A 19,849-nucleotide genomic window follows, 5' to 3' on the forward strand; every position below is an offset into this window, starting at 1 on the left:
TAAAAATTAAAGCTTTCAAAAATAAATATCAGTCAATGAAAAAAAAATTAGCTATTCTAAAATAATATACTTATGAAGATAAGAATTATTCAAAGTAATAAATTATTATAACGTAATAATAATATTTAGACGTAAGTGTGTCGCCCGAGTAAGTTAAATTTGCAAATTTTTTCTGGATGATAATGAGTTCGATAAGCTACGTCAAACGCTCTCGCGCTAAGTTATCATATAGAATTTTTCACCTTAATACCCCCCCCCCCCCTAACAGTTGTGAAATCACAACTATGTCGTACTGCGGTCTTTATTTAGTCGGTGGCACATTGTATTCGTGCGTATACGCCCTCCATGTCTGTTTCACCATATCCGATCCTTTCTCGGCTACCATGATGACAGGCGCTATGGGGTTACAGTTAGGCCCGGTAGGAAACACGGACGCGTCCATCACCCTTAAGTTGGGTATGCCAAGTACCCGAAGCTCCGGATCAACCACCGTCTCCGGGTCGGACACCGGCCCCATCTTGCATGTGCCCGAATGGTGGTTTTCCGGCTTGGTGTCAGTGACGACCACGCATATCCAGTATGCGTCGGAACCGTGTGGATAATGTGCGCAGTCCGGGTACGGAGTCGGGTCCGGTTGCATGTCCCATTCAGCGAGCGCCCGCGTACCCATCAGCGCCAACACAAGGCGTATGCTCTCCACCATGGCCAGCACGTCCCTCCGGTCCTGGAAGTATCTCGGCTGGATAATTGGGTTATCGAAGGGGTTTCCCGTCCGCAGAGCTATGTATCCACGGCTTCGCGTCAACAGGTATGTTGGTCTGGCCCACACGTATGCTCTCTTCGAACCGTCGTCAATGTTTCTGTACGCCGGACCTTCCGGATCAATTGGGATTTTGTCGCAGTTTGGCGCTAGACCGTCGAAGTATACTTGCGCATCGGGCACCTGGAAAACCAAACGGATATTAAGTGCTTTGAATCCCAAAAAAGTGTGATGTGTGTTGATTAGCTAATACCGTAAGTGATTATATATATAAATCGCGAATGTATGCATAATACTGTCCGTAATACGAATACAATCACCAGTATTATTATAAAAATCATTATAAGAGATACAAAAGGAAAGAGAGAGATAAGTAACTGAGAGTTATAAAATCTAGGGTTTGAAGATTCGTTAGAAGGACTATTATAATTTTTTGATTCATGTAAAATGTACGAAATAACAGAAATAATTCAATCATGAAAAAGGTCATTGATTTGAAAATATCATATGGGTTCATAAGATTTTTAACAGTGATAATGCCCCTGTCAATGCTGCGAATTTCAACAATCTTAACAATAATAAATAAAGAGCTAATACATTATAAGTGTTTCACGGTAAAAACATAATTTCGTGTAAACGTTTTCTCTGACGAATTTATCTAAGGGTTGTATAATTGATTAAAAAACGTATATTACAGCCGATATAAATGTTAAAACAATAAGATTTATAGTTACTGGACGTTAGGGATCGGCAAAAAACATCGATGTTTTTAAAATATATTATTTTAGTATGCAGTATACAAAAATCGTTATGCAGTATACACTATACAATTATAATCAGAGCTTGTAAGTTCATAAACTAAAAAACGCATAAATAAGCATGCAATGATGTTCTAACATTTGATCAAATATGCATTAAAAATTCTTAACTAGGCATGAAAAAAAACGTATTAGGATTTTTTAAAATAATAAGAATTATTCATTTATATTTTTTCTTCGGTTACATTTTATTAAAATTATAATTAACGAACAAACGTTGCGACGAAAATAGATTGCAATGGACACGTCAATAAGAGGAGAATGGTAGTGGTGCGAAATAACATTGTTTTCGTGGTACTGCTTTTAACTTATAAAATGTAATGTCATTAAAAAATAAAAATATTGATAAAATACTAAAATTTTTTAAACAAGTTCGGAAAAGTAAATAAGAATGAATTCAAACATTTATTAATCTAATTTTTTTTTTTTTTTTACTCCCACAAAAAACTATTTTGCTGAATTTATGAATTAATATATTAATATATTAAAATATATCATTTAATAAGTATACAAATTAATATATGAATTAAAAATAATATGTGCTAATAACTCAAAAAAATGAACTATATGTCAAATATGCCAATATACACAAAACATGTAAAAACATGCTCTATTAAACTTTAGATTTTTATTACCATTGTTATGAAATGGATTTTTATCCCCATTAGCATATTTTCCGATGTTGCAAGGAAAACATGTAAATGCATGAACTTACGAGGACTGATTATAAGTATTTAATATGTTTTTTAAAAAATATAAGTTAAACAATAGTATTTTAACTCTTAAATGTATTATTTAGTCAAGAAAATAGTACACTGTACAATTAATAAGGTGTTAAGGTGTGCAACAGATGGCAGCTCTATAGGAAAAAAAATGTTCGATGTTTCTAAACTTCGATGTTCTTAAACATCGAGGGTTTTTCACCCATACTTCGAACACATCGATATTTTAAGAATCGATGTATTGATACATCGAATATTGATGTTCATAGAATTTTGCCCATCCCTACTGGACGTACATGATTGCATTTTTCATGAGTAATTTTAAAATTTTAAAGTCGATTTTCGAAAAATATAAATATAAAAAGTGAACCAATACCAACAAAATTGGACATTGATTATCGTATAGATCATTTACTGCAACAGATATTGAAAATAAAATGAATACACATCACCGTCAATAATCATTTAAAAATTATTGTTATAAATATTTTAAATGATTAATACAATACGATTGGATTTAAATTTTAACTTTCGAAGAGAAATCAAATGTTTTTTTATATTTAAAATGTATATGATAAACTACATAGTGTATATATATATTGATAACTATATCGACGTATTTTTAATGTGGAAACGTATGAAATATGGATTTCTTTAAAGAATAAAGAGTAATTCGTTGATATTTTATCCATGCCTATATGTATTATATGTTACTGATTGTCAATAAGTTAAAAACCGTAAGGTGAAAACTATAACTGTGCCTAAAAGTTTTAAATTTAAATATGATCAGCTGTGGACGGCAAAAATGAACGAGCACGAATCAGCGAATATTGGATAATGACGATAATGCTTAGCGGATTAGATGATGTCGTAGTGTAAAGATAATCATACTTATGTCCAAACATACCTTTGTGCATACACGTGGTTATGTAAAACGATCGAGACGAGAAAATCTCCGCACGATTTCACACGTACAAAGAAGAATGTTGTCGGTGTACACGCAAGACATATTCTTTTCTATGTTAGACATTTATGTAACATACGTATAACGGTACGAACCCCGTCGACGGCGTACGAAGTGGTCAGAAATCCTGTGGTCTGCGTAAGGCCCGTGCTAGCCAAGGGCCCCGTGCGCGTGGCTAGGAACTCGGAAATCCCATCCATGGTCAGGTAGTGGGCTTCCTCGGACGCGTTGACAGTGGCCGCGATGCCGACGGACACGTGATGCTGCAAGTTGCGACCGACCGGCAGATCTTGGAACACGGTGACGCCAGCCCGGAGCAGTTCCTCCGCGGGACCGATACCGGACACGAGGAGCAAGTGCGCCGAGCCGACCACACCAGCCGACAAGATTACTTCCTTCCGCGCCCGTACCATGTGCTCGCCGTATTGGTCCACATACTTGACGCCCTGCACGCGGTTGTTCAACTTATTCAATACCAACCCCGTCGCCCGGCTGTTGATCTTCACGAACAGATTGGGCCTACCATGGGCGGGCCTTAGATAAGCCCGCGAAGTGCTCATCCTCAGGCCATCGTCCACCATCACCTGGGCCACAGAAAATCCTGGAATCAAAATTATTCAAATCGTATGTTTCAAATTTTCTAAAAAATCAAAATGATAACACGAACATAATCGTTGAACATTTTTCACCCGTGTTCATGTACAGCAACATCGTATAATAACACATTTTCGTTACGATAACCGCGGTACCCGGTAATACTTGCGGTCGCCCATTTCGGTCTAACAAGTAACGCATATTTATAATATTGTTGACCGAGCAATATTACCATTAATAATGCATCACTTTAATCCCTCCTCCTCTCCGATCTCATTTGAACTTCTCGCTCTTTGAGCATATTTGGGGATCGTCAATGCGATTCGAGTAATTTTTCAAAACAGATCCCAAAAACTTATCATACAATTTTTACTCGACCGACTTTAATGCTCAGTGTCAAATTATTGCTCTAAGTGTACAAAATAAAACCGAATATTGGTAGATCACAACGTTTTACTTTTAAAGTATTACCACAACTATCTCCCCTAAACGGTTTATCAATACTAAACGCATAATAACAAAAATAACATGTACATATACCTACCGGTTAGCATACAAAACGTTACGGAATGTACGTTTATAACATAATTCATATATAATATAAATCGAACGATCGTAAAAAAAATCTTTTAAAGTGTATATTGCTTAAACTACTTGTCAACATAATAAAATAATAATAATAATAATAATAATAATTACACATGTTGTAGAACCCTTCAAATAATACAATATAAAAATACTCGTGTGGAAAATACAACAAAAAATGTATATGTAGACCGCGTATGTGATAACGTAGCAGATATTCATATTATAATGTGCACCTTACATTGTCAATTTATTTTTTCACAGTCGTAGTGTGAAAATATTATTTTCTTGCCGCGTTTCAATTCGGTATACATTTGTACACAAATGCGATTTAATTAAATCACATAAAAGTATTCATCGTAACGTACACGAATGGTATTGTACTGTACAAGCGTGTAGGTATATTATAAACGACCATTTATTGTGACGAAAAATGCAGTGTCTGGTCGATAACGAAAATTTTGTTTAATTATACTGTGGCGAGTAAACCGTAATGTTACATTGCCATTATATTATTATTTGTTCGTCTTGCCCGGGACCAATCACGATTCCTCTTCCGTGTAACGGACACTTGTATGTCTGACTCTGTGGTAAGTATTCCAGGTGTTATTGCAGTATCGACGCGTCTACATACGTGGGGCGTGCGTAACGCCGACCTGTGGTTAAACTGTGTCAACCGACTGTACTATTTGTTGTGTACTCGATCAATTAGTTATGTCTTTTTAACAAAGTGTAAGAAATTCACAGAAAAAAAAATACAATACAATCGCCATGCGAAAAACTTTTGAGAAAAAAATTAAAGATTATTTCGCATTTTTAATTTTTTAACTATACGATAGTAGAAGATAATAGATAATAGAAGAATCGTAAAATTAGGAATTCGTCACGAAAAATCAGCAAAAATCTCCGTATAACACCTATTTGAAACTCCGCGATACGGTAAACTGTCAACCCATCCTGTGGCATAGCCAGGATTTTTAAATGGAGGGGGCTAACCACTTTTTTGGATAAGTAAAGTAAGAGAGGATATGAGAATTCACCTTTAACCCCCCCCCCCATCATCTATCACTAAGTTTCTAAACGTAATTCAAGCATTTTAGTATAGTTTTAAAAATATTTATTAATATATAATTTATAGTAATAATAATAATAATTTTAGTTTCAATACTCAGTCACTTGCTCCACTCTGACAGCTGCATCCTCTTAGGCGAATTTCTGGCAAATTCAGTTATTATTTCACTTTCATCGAATTGCTCTTTTTTATTTATATTAGCCATAGTGAACCCATTCGGTCTGTTTTCCGACATGGTGCTTCTTAAAAAAATTTTGAAGTGATTAAGTGCTGAAAACGTTCTTTCCGGAGTGAAAGAGGTTACTGGTAACGTGGCGAATAATTGTAAAAGTATTTTAATGTTAAGTCGAAGATTGGTGCGATGAGAGAGTGAATCAAGAGCAGAATTTGGTTTTGGAATCGTATTTTGACTCCATTGTTGCCTCCATATGAACAGGTCAACTCTGATTGTAGACGAGGTATCATCATGGAGATCTTGGACATATATTTTAACAGCTTTTATAATATTTTTATCGTCATACATATTTAAATTGGTCGGAATAAGTCCTTCAAGTGCCATAACATCAATAAGCCTTTGATTAAAACGAGCATCCATTGATTCAATTAAATAGTCAAGACACATTATACATATAAACACGGCCCATGGGGGGCTATAGCCCCCTTAGCCCCCCCCCTTGGCTACACAACTGCATCCTGTGTAGTATTACAGATAAATATAAGAACAATTTACGTAAGTGTACATGTATGTAATTGTATGTTTACGTATATTGGAGAGTTTTGAGGCATTCGATATTTCAAAAATATAAATCATTAATAACTAGTTGATACGTAATTCAAACTGTAATACAGTAAACTATCGTTAATCTGGCAATATTTTATCTTAAAATGTAGTCTTAAAAGCATAATTTGAAAAAAAAAAAAAAAAAAACCAAAAACAAATTTATAACTTTTTAAACCTGTAACATCCAAAGATTAATTCAAAGTATGTATGTATGTATTATTTATGTGATTTAATAAAATAAACTTAAGTTTTTCACTAAGTAAAAATGCGTTATTATGTGAAACTTCATTAATCTGAAATTTTTATTAATCCGACAGACCTTTGGTCTAGTATCTGTCGGATTATCAAGATTCTATTAAATTAAGAAATTTTTGATTTCATATTTATATTAATAGCCATATAAACAAATAATTAATATAAATAATGTGAAAATCAATATGAGTAAGTGAATTAAATGTATTTTCAAATAATTTAAAACACCAACTATTATACTTGACGTAATATAAATATAAAAAATTTTTAAAAAAAAAGTTCTATTACATACGTTACATATCTTTTCTAGTAAAAAAAACTTGGAATGTTGGTATTGCGTTATTAACGATTTTCATTAGAAATATACGAATTCTTGGCAAGATATTTCATTAGAGAAAATACCGTTATCTTATAATATTTTTATTTGAATTAAAATTCTCGGATTTAATATTGGCACAAATAAAGTGACAACGGTCAATGATTGATACGTATATAATATGTAAAACCAGTTTCCCCATGTGTTATAGCCGTTGAATATTTTCATGGATGGTTATATTGAAATTCAATATTTTGTAAATTAAAAATACCACAAAACACGCTTCTCGTTCGTTCGCTGTTATAGTTTTTTTTATGTTTCGAATTACAGATTAAGTTTAAAAAGCCAAATGGTATACATTTGATGGACATGCCGATGCAAAAGATGATTTTATACCATTGGATGATTATGTATATATACTTTGTCCGGAAAAAAATCAAATTATTTACATGATATATTTCGCATTTGTTCTATAGGCAATACATTCCTCCGGGGCAACGACTTTCGAGGCCTACAATTACCAGGCCTATTTCGTCAAGGACGAGAACGGATAATTCTTCGCGATGCACGTGGACCACCACATTCCAACTTTATTTATATTTATAATTATCACAACAACGCATTTTTGATTAGGGAAATCAGGTTTCACGCAGTAATTGCAGACACTCATCTCGTATGCGTATGCACGTGTTACGGTGACCACGTACGAAAATAATAAAACCTAAAACTATATACGTATACATTTGTATAAGATATAATGTGAGTAACAAGCGTTATTCGTGGCTCGTTATTTTAATCGAGTAGCATGTGTACATATTTCAAAGCATTGAGACGCTGCGGCGAAAGTATATCAATGGATTATGATAAATCCAATAGTAAATGTTTATAGATTTAACGTCAGACGCGTGTTTGAAAGTTTCTATGATCTATTTGTAACTAGCGAAAACAACCGTTTAAAAAGTATTTAACGAGAAACATGAAACACGTTTCCGTACACAAAATGTCCGAGATTATGATAAAAACGTACGCGGTAGCTTTTCGTGTTTTAGTTGTTACTCGTAACTAGTGGTATAGTTACAGGGGGAAGGGGTGTAAGAGGTATCCACCCATCCCCCAGATTTTTTTTTTAATAATATTTAATTATATTTATTAATATTTACATATTATAGTAAAATTATAGGGTTATTTTCATTTTACTATGGTTAGGTATATATTAAAAATTGAGTAACAAAATAATTTTCATTAAACACGGGACATATAATAATAATACCATTTTAAATGTCATATTATTATATAGGATCTTGTATTAAGATTACTAAGAATATTATGAATGGACTATTAAATACTCCCTTCCCCCCCCAGAAAAGAATTTATTCACGCCACTGCTTATAACCCGTGTCACGTCGTTTTAAACATGCGTTCTAAAAAACAATTTTTGCGACAAAACGTCTTCTGGTATTTTTTTTTTTCCACTAGAAACTATCAAACCGTTGTATGAAAATATTTGCACAATCTTACTAAGGTGTAAATCAAATATAATAGGTATGTAGAAAAATATCAATATCAAAATTATATCCGTATGAGAGTTTATTGCGTTTATTAGTCGTATAGTTGTAATGCACATAGGTACCTGTTTGATTGTGGCCGTTTAGATCGCCGGTCCTGTAGCCGAGTTCCACTCCGGCCCGCACTATGGAATCGGCCATTGGCGGACGGTGCGCGAACTGTTGCACCGATATCGGACCGTCGAAACCGTGGTAATCGGGCTCGACCAGACCGGGGTTGCGGTTCGCCTCGGACTTCTTGAAGTAGGGCAGCACGTCGTCGTATCCCCAGCCGGTGATGCCGGCGTCGCGCCAACCGTCGTACAAGCGTCGGTGGCCCCTGGAGTACATCATACCGGTCATGGCCCCCGTGCCGCCCAACATCTTGCCGCGCGGCCACGCGCATATGCCGCCGGTGGCCAGGCATGCGTTCTCCTGCGGCTCGGTCAGGTACCGCCAGTCCAGCTCGGTACCCATCGCCGCAGATGCGAACGCCGGCACCGACGTGGCGGTCGGTTCCTCGGGACCGGCCTCCAGCAGGCCCACCGTCCAACCGGGCACCTCGCTCAGCCGGGCCGCGACCACGGAACCGGCCACGCCGCCGCCCACCACCACGAAGTCCAGCTCTTCCGGGTACTCCAAACCGGCCGGGAACCGGGTGGCGGTGGTGCGCCGGCGGCACGGGTCCGCGACCGAGCACTGCGACCGGATCACCAGGTCGACCAGCGACATGAAGAACGCCAGGCTGCCGGTGCTGCCGCACGACCCGGACAGGAACGACGAGTCGAACCACTTGCACTCGCAGCTTTCGGGTGGCATCGTGTTCGCGTACGGCCGGTGGTCGATCGTTGACGAGCAGCGGACTCGTAACAATACCGTTTCGTACCCTCAAGCGTATTACGTCGTACGGCCTCGGTCCGATGTTGTTCGATCGATTTGGGAGACAGAAAAGGATTCCGCGCTCGGCACCGCCACCGTTTTCGCTTTGATATCTAGCACACGCGTCGTCGAACGCAGTGAAACAAGTCGAATAACACAACGATATACGGTCCCGTAGTCATTTCACACGCAACCGAAGGCCTCGGAGATTATTCTACACTGAACTCGAAATCTGGTCTTGAAATAACAAATATCAATTGAAAATGTATATAGACTTGGCGCTTGGATGTCCCGTGGCCAATCAACTTTCTCTATTGTTTCAAGCCCAGTAGTGTATACGGTATATTATAATCGTATAATAATCCGCGGAGTGGGCATATAGAACATATATATATTTATACGCGTGCATAAGAAAGTAAAAACGAATTAAAAAAATAGTTTTTTTTTCGTCGCGTACTTTCGGATATCCTGGTCGGACGACTAACAAGTTCCCGGAAACCAGTTTCAAATGAGGAGAAGTAAATTGAAAAAATAAATAGGCTTTTAAAAAATTAGTTAACATCTGCGGTGTGCGGCATACGAATCCTCCGCGAGAAAAGTTGATGACACGAATGACACGTTTATCCGCCCGTTGATTAATTAATCCGTACCAATCATCTGTAACATACATTCTCCGCATCGTTTTGTCCATGGCACGTGTACATAGTGATACGTTTTCATATATTTAATATTTTTTTTTTTTTTAATTTAATAGTGGTATAAGCACTTGTGATTATTGGAATACAATCTATATTATTAGTTAAAACGCATTTAGAAATAATTTCTACTCATATGAATAATACTAATATTATTTTGGATAAATATTTGAAATTAAGAAACCATCTAGCGACAATACTTCGGAAGAAGTGGTTTATATATAAATGTATATTATCTATACATTTATATTTTAACTGTACTCGTATTCATATTCTGTATTGACCAGCTTATTCAACAACTGAAAAGTTTATGGACATCTTTTGCTTAAGTCTTCTCGTAGAATTACTCTAAGGGAGTTTGAGAATAACTCAAGGGTTAGAGGGCTTAAGTGGATATATGATCGATTGTACAATTTTCTATAGTGTTGTTTTGCAACTTCTCTAATAAAATATATATGTAAGTCAGTATATGAAGAGTGTTATTGGAGACATACAGAGAAGTGTTAGTGATAATTCGATGGATTTTTTATTAAACCGCTTATATTTTATGAATTATTGTCCTTCTAACAGATTTGAGGTATTCTCAATAGTACTACTAGTACTACGGAAAATATTCGTTTAAGGATAATTTGATCATATAAATGTGTTCAGCCCCGTTTTTTATTGAAATTTAATCATAAATATTTAACACCATCCAACAATATTTCTTTATATTTCTTTATATGGCTTTACATAGGCGTAATTTGTGGGTGGCTTGGGTGTGCTTATCAACCCCATTTTCAAAATTAGCACCCCTAAATGTGTTTATGTTGATTTACATTCAAATACTCATTACTCATTATGTATATAAAAACAGAGTTTTTATTGTATAAATATATACATTTTTTATGTATATAGTTTTTTTTTTCACGTCTGGGAAAACTCTTAAGATTTAAAAAATTACCTATTTAATGTACTACCACATGCTGATTTAAAATTTAAAAAAGGTCTTAGAAAAAACTTTTGGACCTATATTTCTATCCGAAAAAGTATTAAAAAAAATAAGATACAAACATCATTATAAAACCATTATATCTTTCGCTTCAATCAAAATCTAAAAGTGATCATATGAGGAAACATTTGAGTTTACAGACAGGTAATTCGTTATATGCGCAATAAAAATATAAAATGAAAGTGAACAATTTAAATTTAGAAATATTCATATATTTACCAAATATTTTAGTAACTGTTAAACTGTATAGGTTGCGGGTGTTTATAACCATTAAGAAACATAAAAAAGATAAAAGGGCTTTAGCACCCCCAGTATTTTCATTGAAATTCCCCCCCTGTAGCTTTATATATAAATATTTCTATATAAAGTTTATATAAGTATAAATATAAAGTTTTCATTCTCACGGTTGTATAGTATTTAAGCTTTAAAGGTTAAGATAGTGTACATATATAAATGATTGATAGGAAAACAATTAGTACATAAACCCGGTTATTTAACATTATTAGACGATTGGATTTTGAAAATATTATGTATATAATGTTCAGTCTAATAAATACATTTTTTTTTTTACTCCAAATCACCCTTCTTCATATATTTTTTAATCGTTATACATTATGTTATCTTACAGTATATGGTATTCAGATAATAATAAATAATATATTATAATTACTAATAAATCGTATTAAATCCAAGTCATATTTTTGCGACGATATCATATTGACTGTTATGTATATAGTCAGAGTTCTTAGAACATATTTTGGAACACGACTTATAGGCTTTCATTTTTTAAAAATTTACCACTCGTATCAACGTCAACTGTTGATTACATTACACAATAGCGGTTCACCACCATCGTTTGACCGTCTTCTTGGCGAACCTGGATTTGAAAGTTCTCGTGTGCCCGACCCAATCGCGTTTTATCATGTCTGAAGCCTTTTCCGCGATCATTATCGTCGGCGCATTCGTGTTGCCGTTCACTATCGTCGGCATTATTGATGCGTCGACCACTCGCAGTCCGCTTACGCCCCTCACCCTCAAATTCTCATCCACCACGGCATACTGGTCCTCGGCCGGACCCATTTTGCATGTGCCCACCGGGTGATAAATGGTCATGGTATAGTGACGGGCTTGGCATTCCCAGTACGCGTCGGACATGAACGAGTGCAGTTCACATCCCGGGGTTGGTATATTGTGTAGGGTGGTGTTGATGTTGCGCAAGGCCGCGGTCCGACTCAATGCATATCCTATCTTGGCACCCTCTACCAGGATTTTCACATCTCTCGGATCGCTCAAATAATTCGGCACAATTTTCGGAGCGGTATATGGATTGGAACTAGTTATTTCGATGTAACCCCGGCTGTAAGGCCGCAGGAGCAAAGGCGCCAGCGTGAAAGCGTCCTGGTAGAGAATGGGTTCGAATACCTGTTCGTAATACTCATCGGTTACTCCGACGTCTCTTTTGTTTAACAAGCCGCCGTCATCATTGTCCCCAGCAGTGGCCATAAATAGTTGGATGTCGGGCCATTCGGTATCTTCGTTGTAACTGTATCATAAATATAACGTGATTAGATAGCTTTTTTTTTCAACAGCCACACGCAGAACTGTGTCGACAAAATTTAATTTAAAACTGTTTTTCGTTAATTAAATTCAAAATTAAACTTACATTGTGTTCACAAACCCCATGGCTTCACCTAGGGGTATTCTATAGAGTGGTCCCATTTTATCGCGAAAAAATTGAATAAACGAGTTCAACGTCAATACTCTCGGTAGAACTACGCCCATCCCGAGTGGACTGAATTTGTCTGGAGAATCGAACAAATACGTAACGCCACCCATCGCGATGTGGTCTTGTAGATTCTGCCCCACACCGGGCACGTGTTTAGTGATTTTAACTCCGGCTTTGCGTATTTTATCGGCAGGTCCTATCCCCGACAACATTAATAAATGTGGGGAATTAATGGCACCTGCCGACAGTACCACTTCTTTCTCGGCTTTCACCAGTGTGGGTATTCTGCCCAGTTTCGATATCAGCACGCCAGTAGCCCGACCATTTTCAAATTCGATTTTTAAAGCATGCGTATGTAAGCTGATGTGAAGATTTGGACGGTCTATGATCGGTCTCAGAAATGCTTTAGCCGTGCTACACCTCAAACCGTTCCTCAGAGTCCCTGCAAAAATTGAACGTAACATGAATAATCAAGATAAATAATAACAATATGAAAATTTTATCAAAGTAATTTGATCCTATCTCAGCAAAATTATTACTTAAAACCACATACCTTGGGACCGTGTGAATCCCGTCTGACTTTCACCGTTTATGTCAACCTCGTCATAGCCAATCTCCTTTGCGGCTTCCAAAAAATTGTACACAATTGGTGATTGCGATCTGAAATGTTCCACCGTCAAGTAGCCCCCTTTTCCGTGATACTTCGAGTCCATGAGTTCCGGTATTCTTATGTCTTGGGACTTGATAAAATACGGTAGTACGTCTTTGTAGCTCCATCCCTTATTGCCTGCGTCGTACCAAGCATCATAATCCTTTTTGTTACCTCTGACGTAGAACATGGCATTCAGAACGCTGCTGCCGCCAATGACTTTGCCGCGAGGCCAACTAGATCGGTTGCCATTAAATCCCAGACACGATGAATGACTGGGCTCTGTTTTATATTGCCAATCAACAGAAGTTCGCTGGAGGGAAGGATACAACATTGGTATATCTGACAATGTTGGCTCGTCGATGCCAGCCTCTATTAATAGAACCTATAACAAAAAATAATGATTAATTAATTTTCTTTCTAAGTATTTTATTTCTTGTATTACGATTACATAACTCGTTCTATTACAATAAACCGGGACATTTTTTAATTATATTATACATATTTTTAAATTATATTTTATCGAAAAGTCATATGCTATTTATGAAATTAAAAAAGCAGCCAAATTCCCTGACAAATATTTTTAATTTAGAAAGAAGACATTGAAAAATACATATACAGGCTGTATAAAAGCGGTTGACTCTTGGAAGGATTTTCTGTGTCAAAATAACTATCTTTTGAGATGTTGCATAGAACTTTTGCTAGGCTTTTACTATTAATTCTAAATCGTTTAACTAATAACCTAACCCTCAAACTTAAATTATTTAATATTTTCTTAATATTTTTATTTAACAAATATATATTTAATCACATTTCACTAAAAAAAAATATTATCGTTGACACATACTTAACAATTACTTATCAGTGGACAAAATATTAAACCGGACTTCTTAAATTACCGTAATGATGCGAAAACAAGCATTGTATACCTAGTAAGTAATGATTCATTTTTATCATTAAGATAACATATATATAGTTTCATGTGCACCTTATTAATAATTATAAACACGATAGAGTGTGATAAATTAAAATACATATAAATAACATTCGCGAAAGAACTTAATTCAATTGTTTTAAATAACGATTGATTTAATAGAAAATTATATTCATTTTTATATGAACACAAAATTCCTTCGACTGTTTTCGAGCCATTCAAAACTAATTATTTTGTTGTCAATTAATGCTAAAATAATAAGAATCAACATGTTATTCAAAATTCAGTGTATTCGAATGATCGACTTTCGCTGGTGACAACTCGCAGTTAGTCTTACAGTCATAATTTAAAATATAATAATAAAAATAATATGGTTTTAGGACGTAATAATTTACTCGTCCAACCCTATGTAGTATTGCATAAGTATAAATAATAATATTTCATTGGTAAACGGTTATATGGTAAATGAAAACAATTGACTTCAATACATTTGATTCGTGAACAGGTATTAACATAAACAAGATAAAAATATAATAATATTTTAAGATTATAAAGATTATAAAAGTATAATAATTTTCTGTAAAAATCAAATAAATCAATAGGATTAAATAAGAGGATTTAAAATCATTTTTATCTCCTTAATAACGTTCGTTATTATTCATTATTATCATTATTGTCTTTTAGAAAATACTTGTTTAATTTTTTTTTAAGAATTTTCTAATTCTTAATTTTTTAAGCCGAAACCGCGTAGTTTTGTAAGCAGAATACGTTATAACTACAAATTTTTCAACTTGATTTTTCTTGTGTACTTACTGTTATATCTTTAACAACCAATATTGAAATATTGAAAACAAAATAATAGGTTCAATTAAAACCAATGCGGTTGATTTATTTTAAATTATTCTACCCGTATAAAGCAGTGGTGTAAAATTAGCTTGGTTATATTCAACAAGGAGAACTTAAAAGGACATAAAATGATTTTTATACCAGCGACGTCACAAAAATATACGATCCTAAATCTAAATAGTTGTGTGTTTTGGAAACACGTACATAAAGAGGAAAATAAAGGGAGAGTAAAACACTAGTGTATTTTGTTTCGTGCTTTTCGATCGACGATTGAGTACACCACAAGTTTCTTGAAAAGCAAATAAACGAATGCGAGGAACGTTGCGTCAAATAATTTGACTTTGATAACAATGTATCTTGATTTTATATTAATAACAATTGTGACCAATTAAACCTGATGACTTTTAGAATTTTTCGGATAAATTAAAAAAAACATTTGAAAAAAGACCAATGCGTTTGGTCCGGCTTATTAGATTATAACAATATTACCGTCCAGTTGGGGTTTTCGGACAAACGGTTGGCCACGACCGAACCCGCCGAACCACCGCCGATCACCACGAAATCGTACTTGTCCTTGATCTCGGCGACCTGGAGGTCCATCAGCCGGTGGTCCGCGTCCTCGATGTCGGGCCGGAAGAACAGTACGGCCACCCGGATGAGCATTATGTAGCTGACGCTGGGCCCGTACGAGATGGCGATGCGCGTGGCCAGCCGGGCGGCGAACGCGTTTGGCGCCATCAGCGTTTATTGTCGCGACGGAACAGCCACTGGCCGCGGCAAGTTAGCGCGCGCGTGACGTCTCGATCGTAGCACTCGCGGGCACGTGGGTTTTCGTTGGTTTTTTCAAAATTTTCAATTTTTCCCTTTCTTCTTATTTTCGTTTTTTTCTATTTGTTTCTTTTTATTCTCTCATCGAAAACGTGTAAACACTGCCGCGCGGAAAACGTGTACCGATTGCTCACAGCGTTATCCGCCGGCACGATGCGAACATACAACGTGCCCTACGTCCACGGGTTCAGCACGCGAAATTCGTTATTGTTCGGACACCGCGATGCGCGGACTCGTTCGTTTCGCCGGCGACACATTGTTTGTAAAAAAAAAAAAAAACAAAAAAAAAAAACAATATTGCATAATTTAACCGCGTCGACCAGCCACCGATTTCTCCCTCTATTCGGGACGCGCAGGTCTTCACCGCACGATGTCACATTTTCAAGAACAATGAACGTGCGTACATAACGTCCGGTGTATCAAATACATTATCGTAAAACGTTTGTACGTTTCGTTTTCGTCGGCTCTGTTTATTTAATATTATTATCATTATTATTATTATTTAAAAACTTCTTTTCTTATCGTTCCTCGTCGTACCCCGTGATCCCTCCGTACACGAAGTTGTTGTAACATTTCACGCGCGGTTTTTTCGCGTGCCGGAATCCCTCGAACTTCGATTTCGCTAAAAATACCATCAACTTATCGAGCGCCTAACGACCCGGGGCCATGGAGGCGCGCTCAGACCTGTTCACAAATTCTTCATCGTTTTCATTTTCACTGTATTGCCTATATCTGTTTTTCGATCAAGAAATCTTTTATTGATTATCTTAAACCAATACACCGGTATGACGTAGAATAATAGTGTCCACGTGCCACGGCTAATACCGTGTTGTAAAAGACATTCGATTCGTTGATTATTATTGAGTTAAATTTTTAAAGGTAACATTGAACAATACTGACACATGCGAGAAATTACGAATTCAATATTATTTGTTTAGTATTTGTACCGTACCATGGACATGATATAGTATAGTGTCATACTATCACACGGAGTACAATACAAATTACACTATGAGACGACATTATTGTTTTAAGCGTTTAGACGATCACAGCATCTACTTGAGCATGACGACAAATACAAAAAATCGATTTCTCTGATCACGCGCATAAACTACGGGAGTAAAATAAATAAATTGTATATTTTCTCTATGGGGATTATACTTACGTGAGGGGGGGGGGTATGTCACGCGTTGATAGAACGAACAAATCGTGTAGACCTGTGACACGTGCGACCAGACTTATAAAAATCTAGCCGATTTTTTTTTTTTTTTAAACTCCATTAAATACCAATGCGATTACGCACGTTATGTTATGTTTGTACGTAAATCAGAAAAAACGAAGTTCGGATGGAGTTTAACGATGTATAAAGATCGTATTATAATTCTACTGTCATTTTTTTTTTTATCTTTCTCTCTTCTCTCTTTTTGTACATATTAAAATTAGTAATAATGTAATATTTTTTAAAAAAAAATGTATAGTATCTAAATGTTGTAAATATTGAAAGCCAGTAACCTTATTTGTTGAGGCTTTAAATAAATATAAAAAAAAAAAAAAAAAAAAGTAATCGTGTTATACATTCATACAATAATAATATAGCACAATACACAAGTTCAATGGAACGGAACAAATGTAATAAGCGTATAACCAGTACAATTTTATACACGTGTGTTTATACTTATACATTTATAACGACAATGTAATACATATATATATACATACTCGTATTAATACAATTGGGTGAGAATTACATAATGTCGTGTTTCGTATACAACCGTTGTGAGTTAAACAAACACTACAGATAAAGGTGCCATGATTCTATATAATAATAATAACAATAATAATGAAATAAAATAAATAGTCTGAACTACAATCATAATATATGTAGATACAACCATATCAGATGTGTGCGGTGAATTACGCGATATATTAATAAAACGCACACGTTTTTTTATTTGTAGTGTGCATTGTTTTAGTACATATAGAGCACACGTGCTTGCATTGTATACAGTGGTGCAACTAGGGGGGGTGCAAAAAGTTCTTTAGCAGCCCCAAGTTAAAATTTAGCGTCCCCTTGTTTTTTCATGTCCAACTATTATTATTTTAGTGAAATACCATGAATTTTATATTTTTTAATTATGGAAAATTTCCAGAAAAAATATATAACTATTTGATCGTATGTTATATAATATAATTCATTATAATTTATTCCATATTCGGATATTCGGATATTTCTATAATTGTCGGACGATTAACTAAAAGGTATACATTACGGATACTGTAATATACTGTATATTTCCAAACATTGATACTATGCTTGTAAATCTTAAGTACATATTTTCTAAGAAAAAATTACCAATGACTTGTTCAATCAATAAATTTATAAGTTTAAACAATGATAGAAGTCTAGAGTTTATCAATAGTTATAATTTATATTAAATTCAAAAGTAAATTTCAATCATTACTAAATAATAATTTATAATTAGGGTATTTTATGTGTAAAGATCGATGTATTAAAAGCTGAAATGCTAGTGGTTAATAATTGAATACCACCAAACTTTACACCAGAAGTTATGAAAGATAACATGAAAAAAGATTCCTTCCCAAACTTATACAAACTTTTGTAAATTGCAATAACAATTCCGATAAGTTCTGCTACTTGCGAGCGAAGTTTTTTGACAATGCAATGGATAAAAAACTGGCTAAGATCTTAGCTTTAGCAAAGGCTTACCAATTTATTTTTGTTGAATATTGAAAAAGATTTATTAAATCAGCTAAACACCAAAATTATTTTGAAGAAATATTGTATGAAACCAAGAAAAATTATGCCAAATTTTTTATGAAAAAAATAATTTTTACAAATAATAATTTTCTTAAAATAAATTACAATAAAAATTACAAGACTGCAAAAAACTTGCAATGTGGGTTTTGTTTTGGTCTTGGTCTTATAGACTCAATCCTGATCTTGGTCTTGCAGAACCATTGTTGTATTGGTCTTGGTCTCGCAGTAATACTCGATGAGAAGCTATTAAATAACCATATTATTGGTAATTTATTCGTTTTCGTGAAATCAAATCGAATAAACTCTCTCTTCAAATAAATATACAAGATCGTATTAATTCAAAAAGATTTAATCTGCTATAGAAAGCAAAAGTTACGAACTAAATTCCTTGCATGTTAATTTTTAACAAACACAATTATACCAAATATACTTTGTAAGTGTATTTAAAATTATTCTGATAGCTGGAAAATAACAAATAAGATTAATTGATCTATTCAAAAAATGTCTTTTAAACTTCGAATTAAATAAATACGTTAATTCTACAAGCACGAAAAAAAATGTTTATTATTGTACTACAATTATTGCATAATATTTTGTCTAGTTTACATTTTTAGTAACCATTCATTGTCTGCGTTTGGATTGCGTTTCATGTTCACAGCACATTACACTACAATACAAATGGCATGATTTATTACTATACCAAATTTCGCATTGTAACATTATTTAAACACTTAAAACTAAATTAAACATGTTCATGAATGTCGACTTAAATACCAAAAATAAAAAAAAATATATTCTATATAAAATGGGATAGAATTTGTTTCATTTTTTCTCTTTCAACTTTCAAAGTGATTTGAATTTAATTAGCAGAAATCCGTAACATTTCAATGGAAAAAAAACTCAACTAAATACTATAAACATAAATTAATGATTAGAATAAATATAAATATTTTGCATAACATATATATGTCCTAGATTCGTATTTAGGTATACATACACTAAGCTGTTAAACATATTCCGAAACTAAAATAACCAGGTCATTATAAGCCGATGCAAATATTTTTGACTACGTATTCACTACGAAAAATAGGTCATTATAGAAAAAAAAATTTAC

General features: G+C 34.7%; 3 protein-coding genes across 3 annotated transcripts in view; 1 reads left to right on the top strand and 2 right to left on the bottom strand.

Annotated features, from left to right (window-relative positions):
- Positions 1–19,849, top strand: part of LOC112679906 — a 64,902-nt gene that overhangs the window by 26,076 nt on the left and 18,977 nt on the right. The window lies entirely within an intron of this gene.
- On the bottom strand, positions 56–9,534 carry LOC112679877 (glucose dehydrogenase [FAD, quinone]-like). Its single transcript, XM_025549812.1, has 3 exons — positions 8,495–9,534; positions 3,360–3,865; positions 56–943 (listed from the first exon to the last, which is right to left on the bottom strand). Exons 1-3 carry the CDS (start codon positions 9,225–9,227, stop codon positions 302–304), a joined length of 1,881 nt encoding a protein of 626 aa, XP_025405597.1. The 5' UTR covers positions 9,228–9,534; the 3' UTR covers positions 56–301.
- LOC112679868 (glucose dehydrogenase [FAD, quinone]-like) lies at positions 11,618–16,166 on the bottom strand. Its single transcript, XM_025549806.1, has 4 exons — positions 15,618–16,166; positions 13,253–13,733; positions 12,637–13,141; positions 11,618–12,516 (listed from the first exon to the last, which is right to left on the bottom strand). Exons 1-4 carry the CDS (start codon positions 15,864–15,866, stop codon positions 11,817–11,819), a joined length of 1,935 nt encoding a protein of 644 aa, XP_025405591.1. The 5' UTR covers positions 15,867–16,166; the 3' UTR covers positions 11,618–11,816.

The sequence above is a fragment of the Sipha flava genome, unplaced genomic scaffold (assembly GCF_003268045.1).
Source record: "Sipha flava isolate LNK unplaced genomic scaffold, YSA_version1 100_pilon_pilon, whole genome shotgun sequence".
NCBI classification, from domain to species: Eukaryota; Metazoa; Arthropoda; class Insecta; order Hemiptera; family Aphididae; genus Sipha; species Sipha flava.

Coding starts and splice junctions, on each gene's coding strand:
- LOC112679877 (XM_025549812.1), bottom strand. CDS start 9,227: ATGCCACCCGAAAGCTGCGAGTGCAAGTGGTTCGACTCGTCGTTCCTG. Junction 3,866..8,494: donor AAACGGCCACAATCAAACAG/GTACCTATGTGC, acceptor TTTTGATTCCAG/GATTTTCTGTGGCCCAGGTG. Junction 944..3,359: donor CTTCGTACGCCGTCGACGGG/GTTCGTACCGTT, acceptor TTGGTTTTCCAG/GTGCCCGATGCGCAAGTATA.
- LOC112679868 (XM_025549806.1), bottom strand. CDS start 15,866: ATGGCGCCAAACGCGTTCGCCGCCCGGCTGGCCACGCGCATCGCCATC. Junction 13,734..15,617: donor CCGAAAACCCCAACTGGACG/GTAATATTGTTA, acceptor TTTTTGTTATAG/GTTCTATTAATAGAGGCTGG. Junction 12,517..12,636: donor ATGGGGTTTGTGAACACAAT/GTAAGTTTAATT, acceptor TTTATGATACAG/TTACAACGAAGATACCGAAT.